The sequence below is a fragment of the Mastomys coucha genome, unplaced genomic scaffold, assembly GCF_008632895.1.
Source record: "Mastomys coucha isolate ucsf_1 unplaced genomic scaffold, UCSF_Mcou_1 pScaffold22, whole genome shotgun sequence".
NCBI lineage: Eukaryota > Metazoa > Chordata > Mammalia > Rodentia > Muridae > Mastomys > Mastomys coucha.
Window position 1 is genome coordinate 262,027,046 of NW_022196905.1, and position 9,903 is coordinate 262,036,948.

At 50.2% G+C, this 9,903-nt stretch overlaps 1 protein-coding gene across 1 annotated transcript in view; it reads right to left on the reverse strand.

Moving 5' to 3' along the window:
- Window positions 1–1,160: 1,160 nt before the first annotated feature.
- Dbndd1 (dysbindin domain containing 1) overlaps window positions 1,161–9,903 on the reverse strand; it is a 10,466-nt gene continuing 1,723 nt past the window's right edge. Inside the window, exons 2-4 of the mRNA XM_031341753.1 lie at window positions 6,071–6,220; window positions 5,397–5,537; window positions 1,161–2,341 (exon numbers count right to left, since the gene is read on the reverse strand). Of these exons, the coding sequence (XP_031197613.1) occupies window positions 2,184–2,341; window positions 5,397–5,537; window positions 6,071–6,220 (449 nt within the window). The 3' untranslated portion in view covers window positions 1,161–2,183. The remainder of the gene's footprint in view (window positions 2,342–5,396; window positions 5,538–6,070; window positions 6,221–9,903) is intronic.

The window sequence follows — 9,903 nt, forward strand, 5'->3', positions numbered from 1 at the left end:
AGACCCCGAGGGGTCAGCATTCTTGTGAGCACACTTGGGCTGTGCTTCCCATCCTATTGGCTCAGTGTTCTCAGGAGGTTTGCCACCCGACACCTCTACCTCTGAACCAGGTGCGCCCCCACCCTCCCCCCAACACACTCACACACCGTCTTTCACCAGTTGCTGGTTAAAGAGCCGTAACATCCTCTTTCTTGCTCTGGTGGTACCTTTCCAATGGAATCTCTCATCTATTTTACGTGACTCTCGGGTTGTGTTACAGCATTTCTAGACAGCAGATCAGGGAGCCCCCTGCGACTCCCCCTGCTGTGTCAACCTGAGAGTGCTGGGGTAAGGGACATGCGAGATGACTATCCTTCCCTGCTCAGTGAGAGCAGCGAAGGTGGCCAGGGTTTCTGCTGCCTCCCTCCTAGAAGAGGGGCAGGGATAGGGGTGCTCAGAATTTGCCAGAAACCATACCATTCCCATAAAATGCTCATGGCAGACCTGGCTGCCCCTGGCCTCCAGAAAGGTAGTCAGGCCTGGCTGGCTTCCATGTTCACTCATTTTACTGGTTAAGTAGCAAGGTTTGGGCTTCCCTGTGGCTTCTGGGTAGAGTGCTCCTTTGGCTCAGACCACCTCTTGATTGGAAGCGTTGGCAGGACTTTATTTCTTAGTGATTCCTTTGGTTGTATTAACTTAGGGGCTAGAAATCCAGGGTACTTGTCCCTAAAATGCAACTCAAGTAAGCACAGCAGAGCTCCAGTGGCACCTTGATACCATCTAGAGGGACCAAAGGTCCAACGATACTTTAATCCCACTCTGTAACTGTGCCCCATGGAAGCTGCAGCAGGAGGGGTAGGTGGTGAGGCTAAGACCCCGGTGGGTTGGAGTGTGGCCAAGGCTACACAGCTACCTGGACATAGAAGGGCAGCTGCTGGGTTGTATCTTTTGGAAACCAGGTTTGGTTCTCATTTCAGGAGACAGGCAGAAATAACCCAGATTTGGGGGTCAGCGGTGCAGAGGCAGGGTGGCTCTGAAGAAGAGCCTCCTGGATGCCGCTCTACCCTCCTCCCCCGCCCCCAGCAGAAGCCCAGGGCATTTTCTTCCTGATAGCATTCACTGCAAATAAAAATCAAAAGCCTAGTCTTCCTCAGAAGAGGGTGGGCAGCAGGCAGGTCAGCCTAGGGACAAAAAGCAAGTAAGCCTTTATTTGAAAACCAGTCTTTGATCTGTGGTTAGAGCAGCCAGTGTGTTTCATGTGTGCACATGAAAGGAGCACTGAGAGTCTAAACTGAGTGCCCAGCATCTCACAGCACAGTGGGTGGCTAGGTTGCTCCTGCCACCCCTGAGCTGCTCCTGAGACAGATCCACAGTGTCGGAGCCGCCCAACCGAACATCTGACAGGATGTGTGGGTGGTCAGGCTAGGCAATGGGATATGGAGCACAGACACAGTGTGCCCTTCTGACAGACACAGGACTGGGGAGATGGCACTCCGTCCTTCCAAGCAATCTGGGAGTCGTCACTGAGGTTGGATGTTCTGAACTAAGGAAGACTTGGGGCAGCTTCTCCGCCTCTGAACTGTCACACCCACAGAGTCACAAAGCGGAGCGGCCTGGGGTGGAGGAGACTGGAAACAGTAATGCCTGCTTAGGGCAGAGGAAGGATGTAAAATTTTAAGTCAAGGTGGAAATCTTAGAAAATAACACTTAGGAATAACACCACTGCCAGTTGGCTGGACAGCAGAGCTACCACCTTAACCTACCACCAAATCTACTTTGGGCTTTCGAGCTCACTGATGTTGGAGACAAACCCCTACGGGTTCCTGGGCAGCTCTTGTGGGATTGGATCCCTTACTTTGAACCTATTTGGAATCACAAGAGACGGAAAGTCTTGTCCTAGAGACAAGTTTTGACAAGACCCAGGTCACTGTTGTCTGTTCCTTCTCTCATCCCAAGGCAGAGACTCCATTCAATGTCGTCCCTGATTCAGGGTCCAGGAACCAACAGGACTGAAGGCCACTGGGCTGTGCTTTTGCTAGAGCGTCCAGAGGCCTAAGCCTGGCACCTGGACTTTGACGCGTTGTCAGGGGTGATGGCTGGAGTCTTATTGTTGGCAGAGTGCCTCTTGTGCCAGTACTGTCCCACGGTGCCATTATGGTGGTCTGGCCCAGCCCTTCAGCAACTCCAGGACAGGAGGAGATGGGCTAATCTTCCTTGGGCTCCTCCACTGTGAGGAATGTGTCCACAATTGTCCCTTGCCGCTCTGGGTCACCATGGGACTGTTTCTCACGGTTCTGCTCCGCCCTTGTTTTTGTCCAGGACGGCGAGCGTAGGCAGCTGGCCCGAGATAATGGGTGCAGACCTGGTGAAAACATGGAAAGGTACAGTCTAGAATTCAGTAAGATGAGGGGCTGAGGTCCACATGGTGGCTCTGCTCGTCTCAGCTACATGCTTTCTGAGTGCACATAGGCCTCTTAGTGTCTGCCACTGCACTGAAGAGTTTGTGGGATGTGCAGGGACTTTGCTGATGTCCCTAGGAGTCACTGGAGTCACAGGGCTTTTTTTTCTCCTCTCATTGTTTTTTGAGATAGGGTCTTGCTATACAGCTTTGGCTGGCCTGGAACTTACTACAAAGACCAGGCCGGCCTCAAAATCAGAGATCTACCTGTCTCTGCCTCTGCCTCCCAAATGCTGGGATTAATGCCATGCCCCACTAAGTCTGGCTCTGATCTTGAGACTGTCTGCCCTATCCCCCATATTGATAGGCCACTGCCAAATCCCTGACTTCCTAAGTAGCTTAGTTTATCTGCGGCCCTGTAAGCCTGACAGTCTGTCCCATCATGAGACCTCAGCTCCCGTCCAGTGTGCAGGCTATGGAGCTAGGATGACAGTTGGGCTGGAGTTGAGCTCCCCACTCTGCCTGCCTAGCCACAGATGTCACAGGTCATTTCCTGACTCAGCATACACATGCAGGCTTGAGGGGAAGGCAGAGCTAAGAAGGGGTGCCACGAGATAAGGTGAGACTCCATTCTGCGGGAGAGCTGGGGCAGGAACCCATGGGAGGGAGCCAGGGTCCACCCTCATGCTGCTGTCCTATCTCAGAGCCCACAGCTCCGTGGATATATGTAGGCCACTCCACCAATCTCTAGAAGCATGTGAACTAGCAGAGTCCTCAACTGGGGCTGGTGGTACTTTTAATAAGAATGTTGATTTCCGCTGGGCAGTGGTGGCGCACACCTTTAGTTCTAGCACTTGGGAGGCAGAGGCAGGTGGATTTCTGAGTTCGAGGCCAGCCCCGTCTACAGAGTGAGTTCTAGGACAGCCAGGACTACACAGAGAAACCCCATCTCAAAAAAACCAAAAACAAAAAAACAAAAACAAAAAAAAAATGTTGATTTCCTAGCAATTGGGAGGCAGAGGTAGGTAGGTCTGAATTGAAGGTCAACCTGGTCTACAAAGAGAGTTCCAGGCCAGCTACATGATAAGACCATGTCTTAGAAAAGAATGGTTAAGAAAAAAAAAAAAAAAAAGAACTCTGAGTTATTTTATTTTCTTTGGACCCTTGGCAATATAGTATAGGCCTTGATCCAGGTCATGTGTGCCTGTCTTGACTTGGGGTTGGAGAAGCTGTGGCTGGTGGGGGCGGAGCTTAGCTGCTTTTCCTACCCTATAGCACAAAGTGGCTATCTGAAGGTCACATTGATGGCTTTTGAAAATTTTGGAAGGCCGGGTATGGTTAGTTTAATCCCAGTACTTGGGAGGTAGAAGCAGTTGGATCTCTGAGTTTGAGGTCACTTTGGTCTACAAAGAGAAGTCAACCAGGGGCTACAAAGTGAGATTCTTATTTTCTTTTTTTTTTTAAGGTTTTTAAAAGACAGACTTTCACTGTGTAGCCTTGGCTATCCTGAAACTCACTCTATAGTCCACACTGGCCTAGAACTCCGAATTTTTTTTTTTTTCAAAGATTAATTTATTTGTATGTAAGTATACCGTAGCTGTCTTCAGACACCCCAGAAGAGGGCATCAACTCTCATTATGGAGATAGTGTGAGCCACCATGTGGTTGCTGGGATTTGAACTCAGGACTGGAAGAGCAGTCAGTGCTCTTAACCGCTGAGCCATCTCTTCAGCCCTTCAAACTCAGAATTCTACCTCTGCCTCCCAAGTGCTGGGATCAAAGATGTACGTGACCAACATTCAATGAGACCGTGTCTTTATTTGATTTTTTTTTTTTTTTTTTAAGAGAGGGTTTTCTCTGTGTAGTCCTGGCTGTTCTGGAACTCACCCTATAGACCAGGCTGGCTTTGAACTCAGAAATGCACCTGGCTCTTGTTTGTTTGGTTGGTTTTTTAATGTCTTTCTTTGAGACAGGGTTTCTTTGTAGTTCTGGTTATCCTGGAGCTCACACTGTAGACCAGGCTGGCCTTAAACTTGGAGACCTCCCTGCTTCTGCCTCCCAAGTGCTGGGAGTAAAGGCATATGCCACCACTACCTAACTGAGAACATGTCTTTTAAAACAAAAAACTGAGCCAGGCATGTTAGTGTAAGCCTTTATTCCCAGCACTCAGGAGGCAGAGGCAGGTAGGTCTCTTGAGTTTGAGGCTAGCCTGGTCTACAGAGTGAGTTCAAGGACAGCCAGGGCTACACAGAAACCCTATTTCCAAAAACAAAAACAAGGGCCGGAGAGATGGCTCAGTGGTTAAGAGAACCGACTGCTCTTCCAGAGGTCTTTAGTTCAATTCCCAACCATCTTTAATGAGATCTGATGCACTCTTGTGGTGTGTGTCTGAAGACAGCTACAGTGTACTCATATAAAATAAATAAATCTTCTCTTGTTTTTTGGTTTTTCGAGACAGGGTTTCTCTGTGTAGCCCTGGCTGTCCTGGAACTCACTCTGTAGACCAGGCTGGCCTCGAACTCAGAAATCCGCCTGCCTCTGCCTCCCAAGTGCTGGGACTAAAGGTGTGTGCCACCACCGCCCGGCAAAATAAATAAACCTTAAAAAAAAAATATTGAAGGACTGAAGGATTTGTCCCCGGTAAGGATTTGTGGCAACTCTGAGTAAGCCTCAGGGATTATAACAGACCCTGCTGGCATGGGGCTCAGGAGAGGGTAGAAGGATGGTGAGGCTGGGGTCTCACTCACATACCCTGCTCTCCCTTTCCTGGGAATGCCCTCCCCTGTCTTGTGCTTAGCTTTATTTAAAATCCACACTTAGTAAGTTATATTTTCAAGGAACAATAGTGGGTTTCCTAAGTGGGAAATAGCAAAGCAAAATAAAGCAAGGAGAAGTACTAGACACAGTTGGGTAAAATGGGTATCTTCCTAAGTCGGGATCTGAGGGGACCAGGGGCCCCAGGACTTCTCCAGAGTGCCCCCTTTATGTCTTCTTTCCCTCAAGGCGGTGTGCAGCCTCACCTGCTGGGGACTCGGTGGCAAGGTTTTCGTCGTCGGAGTCCGCAAAGACCTCGGCCAACTCCTGGTCAGACATGTCGGTCAGCTCAGTGAGGTCCAGGAGATCGAAGTGGACCTCCAGAGAGGAGACACTGCTCAGAGGCTCTAGGGGTTACAGGAGACACAGGCACCTCTCAGTCCCAAGTGAAGCTACCAAGAGCCATAGGAGCCTCTTTCCGCGGGCCCACGGGTGACCTGGCACTTTGGGTATACCTATGTGCTTTCATACATATGTGCATTGAATACAGGCAGAGGCCGACGGGGCTCTTAACTCACTTCTCTTTAAGATGGGGACTCATATTTAACCAGACTGGCTGGTCAGGAGGGCTTATAAGCACATACTGCCATGCCTGGTTTTTCTTACAGGCGCTTGGGGGATCTGAACTGAGGTTCTTAAGCTTTCAGAGCAAGCACTTTACCCATCAAGCCATTCTCAGAACTGGCACTTTCTGTAAAGCCAGCATAAGACAAGATCAGGCAAACCTAGAACCTGATGGCTCTGCACACTCCAGACTGGAGATCTTTCTCAGCTCCACCATTCTGCAGATGGGACAACTGCGTGCACAGTAGCCCTTCACTGGGCAGTGTTGCCACCTTTCATACTCAGGCTGCCAGGATGGTTGGTCAACGATACTTACGCCTCCTCTCTGTGACCTGCAGGAACCCTGGTGCTGGTATTGGGATGCCAACCTCTTCCTCCTCTGCCACAGGTGTATGGCAAGTGTCCCCTGTCTCATGAGCTGGAACACTCAGGGCAGCCTGGGGTACCTTGACTTCCTTAACGATCTCTGTAACCAAGAAACAGTGTCACTTCCACACTCAGGACCCCCACATCCCTCCAGGATGGGGCTGTGCTGCAAGTAGGGAGGAACATGAGGCCCTGACCATAGCGAGGGGTTCTGGTTTCAGGCCATAAGGAAGCAGAGATGCTGCTGCTCCCTTTTAAGCTGTCCTCCCTGGGTGACTGGGCAAAGGTATCTGCCAGTGGACGGAGGGACAGACAGACAGCACTCAGCACTGCAGCTCCAGGGTGCTCTTGGTCTGGGAACTCTACATCAGGTTTGTCAGCCTCAGGCTCTGCTGTCCCCACACTGCAGCTTGTCTAGTTACTGTATATTTGTCACTCGTGGGTTCCCACCTTTCTTCCAGACACTGACTGACTTATAAGAACCCTGTGTGGTGTTTGAGTTCAAATGAAACAGAAGGGAAGCAGGAAGCCACAGCCTTGCTGTCTGTCCACCACCCTTCCCACTAGTCCCACTGCAGTTTGCTGAAGGTTCTTTTCAAAAAAGGTGAATTGCTGGTCTCTCTTACTTAACAGCTTTCTGTTGAGAGAAGGAATCCTGCAGGGGTCTTCAGGGCTGAAGACTGCTCAGTCCCACACTAGCACTAGGCTTTCTTTCCAGTGCCTGAAGCCATCGCCCAGTAGAGTGCTGGGCTCATGTATCTCCATACACAATCCTGGCAGCTTCTCCCACAGGGGTGGTTTAGAGCTCTTAGCAGGTACCTGTCATCTCCCTTCCCATTCAATTCCCTCCCCCAGCAGCCTCCTCGCCATTCCCCACACCTCACCAGAGATCCCAATAGCTAGTCAGGTGTACCAGCTGCGGAGAGCGTACCACATTCCTACCACCCTGCCCTTCTCCCAGTGAGCTCCTCCCAGACTCTCCACCTTCCCTCTCTGGTTTCTAAGTCCTTCACGTTGTGCCTGACCCCCACCTGCAGTCACTTAGTGTGGACCCAGGTAGACGACAGCCCTGTGTGACCTATGGATCTAGGCTGGGATGCACAGGTGTCCCGTGGATTATTTTTGGCAGCCCCGGGTGATGAACACTGAACACACTAAGAGCAGCTGCTGCCCTGAGCAAGGTTTGAGCTAAGGGGGCCACAGCCCAGGCTCCGGCCGTCGACAGCTGCATGTCAGGCTAGGCTGCCTTTCCTAATGAGATGTGTTGGCAGCAGATGTGGGGCTGGAGCATCCATGAACACTTCAGCCTTCCCCTATCAGATGCAAAGGGCTGACAGTGTGGATCTCAGCTGGGGCCAGGAGCTCAGGAGAGGGGGATGGGTAGCAGGCCACAGTAGAGCTGTGTGCAGGACTAGTGTGGACCTTCTCTGAACTCCAGCTTCTACTGAGCATCCACCTGCATGAGAGTGAGCCGTTAGGATAGTCCGGGTGGAAGGGAAGAAATGCTGGTATTGTTCCCACTTTCCTCCATTTTCTGGGGTCTCGTGCTGAGATGGGAACCCCATCTAGGACCTTCGCTAAATAGCAAGTATGACCCTTATCTTGCACCCCTTACCTAGAGATCCCAGGGTTACATATTCTTCAGCCCCTGGGACGAGACAATAGTAGTCTTATTACATCTTTTCATATTTTGTCCATGAGGCTTTAGAGTCAATGAGATGTGGTACCTCTGTGTAGGGTGCTGGGGATCAAACCAAGAACATCCATCATGCACACTCAGCAAGTGTTATCTGCAGCTTTTAAAGTATCCTCATGTATCTAGTTTTGGTTATTTTCCATCTCACTCTGGCCTTGGTCCTGTCTATATTCTATAAATCCTGGTGCTTTGTTCTTAACCAGATATGTGGGGGTGAAGAGAATGAAGACAGAATTGTCACCATCAAGAACATGCCCGTTGTCCCAAATTAGGGATGTGGAGGCAGGGCTTGGTGAGACTGACTACAAACAAGTAAACAGACCACCCTTAAGGCTGGTGGTGTACTGGTTATACTTAACAATCCCAGTAGTTGGAAAGTGGTGGTGGGCGGACCATGAATGAGGTTTGAAGCCGAAGTTAAAATCTGCCAAGACAGTGAAAGCCTGTGACCTCCATCCATCTCTCTCCTGCCCCAACACCGTGTGTATGAATGACCCCATCTCTCTGTCTCTCTCTGTCTCTGTCTCTGTCTCTGTCTCTGTCTCTCTCTCTCTCTCTCTCTCTCTCTCTCTCTCTGTGTGTGTGTGTGAGTGGATGACCCTAAGGCCCCACACGTAATAAGTGACCATGCTAAGATTCATCCAGGTCAGTTTGTCCTCTTGGCAAGCTATTGTAGGAAGACGGAACAGATTATCCAGCAAGATCTGTTGCCCATTCCAGTTAAACAAAGGCACCAGGGTAGGTAGGCAGGCTACAGCACAGCAAAACAGGCAGACTGGGCTGAATGGGCTCAGATCTGGAATCACCCTGGACACGGTAGAGGAACGTGGTGTCTGAAGCCCGGGGAGGACTCCACAGTGGTCCTTGGCTCTGGCCTGGACAACCTCTCTCAGGGGCCTTGCTGCTGTTGCTGCTGCCCTTGCCTGTGAATGGAGATTGGGAATGCCGACTTTCTGTCCTGCCAGGCTTCTTAAGGACTGACTTGTCACACGAGCTTTGCTGTTGCCCTAGTTCTAGCACATTTGTGACTTGGAAACTAGGCCTCAATCTCATGTTTCTTGCTGTGCTCCCAAGGCTCGGCCAGTTTTTACACCACTGAACAAGTGAACAATTAATGACATGAATATGTAAACAAAATGGCCACCAGCAGGGAGGAATGGTCATAGAGGTAAGGATCACCTGAGCCCATTTCCCCAGCATCTCTCCCCCTGAGTCTATACTATCAGTGCAATCTTTTAAGGAAGCTGAGACCCCATGTCTACTCTCAGTGCAGGACCAGTTTCTCCTGTTTCTCTAGACTCTGGGGATACCACCCCCCTCTTAGAGATGAGGAAGGGGCAAAGACTTGGTGCCTAAAGGCATCAGGTAGGCATCTCAAGGAGGCCAGCCTTTACACGCATGCATATGCCTCAGCTCTGTGATCTGCACACTTTAAAGAAATTATTACCTGGGGAATGAGGGGGCATGCCTTTAATCCCAGTGCTCAAGAGGTGGAAGCAGGCAGAGCTCTGAACTCCAGGCCAGCCAGGGCTACATAATGACACCTTTCCCATCCTCTAAATTTATTTAGATTCAAAAATTGTATATTAGGCTTGGCGTGGTGGTACACATCTTTAGACCCAAAACTCAGGAGGTGGAGGTAAGCCTGGTCTACATAGCAAGATCCAGAGTAGCCAGGGCTACATAGACTCTGGCTTAATGATATTTTATAAAGATTTTACTTTCAGGAGATAGTGTCTTCAATGGCTACTGATAAATAACAGGTCTAGATTTAATGCAGAATACTAGAGGGAAGCTGGCAAGGTCTGTATGAGCTAGCCCCACTGCAGGCCTGGGGGATGGTATAGAGAACTCCATCATCCTGGGTTCTGCTTTTGTGTGTGTCTCACATGTCCCAAAACAAAGTTACTGTTACAGTCACCCTTACGAAGTCCCACCAAGCACAGCTCACTAGCTCAGGATGCAAACACAAAAACATGCTAAAGGTACCAAGAGAGAATCCCTCTTGGTTTTTGCCTCCCCACATGCAAACACAGTACCAGCACATGATAGGTACTTGGGATTTGCTTGCTGGATCGGGTGTCTGA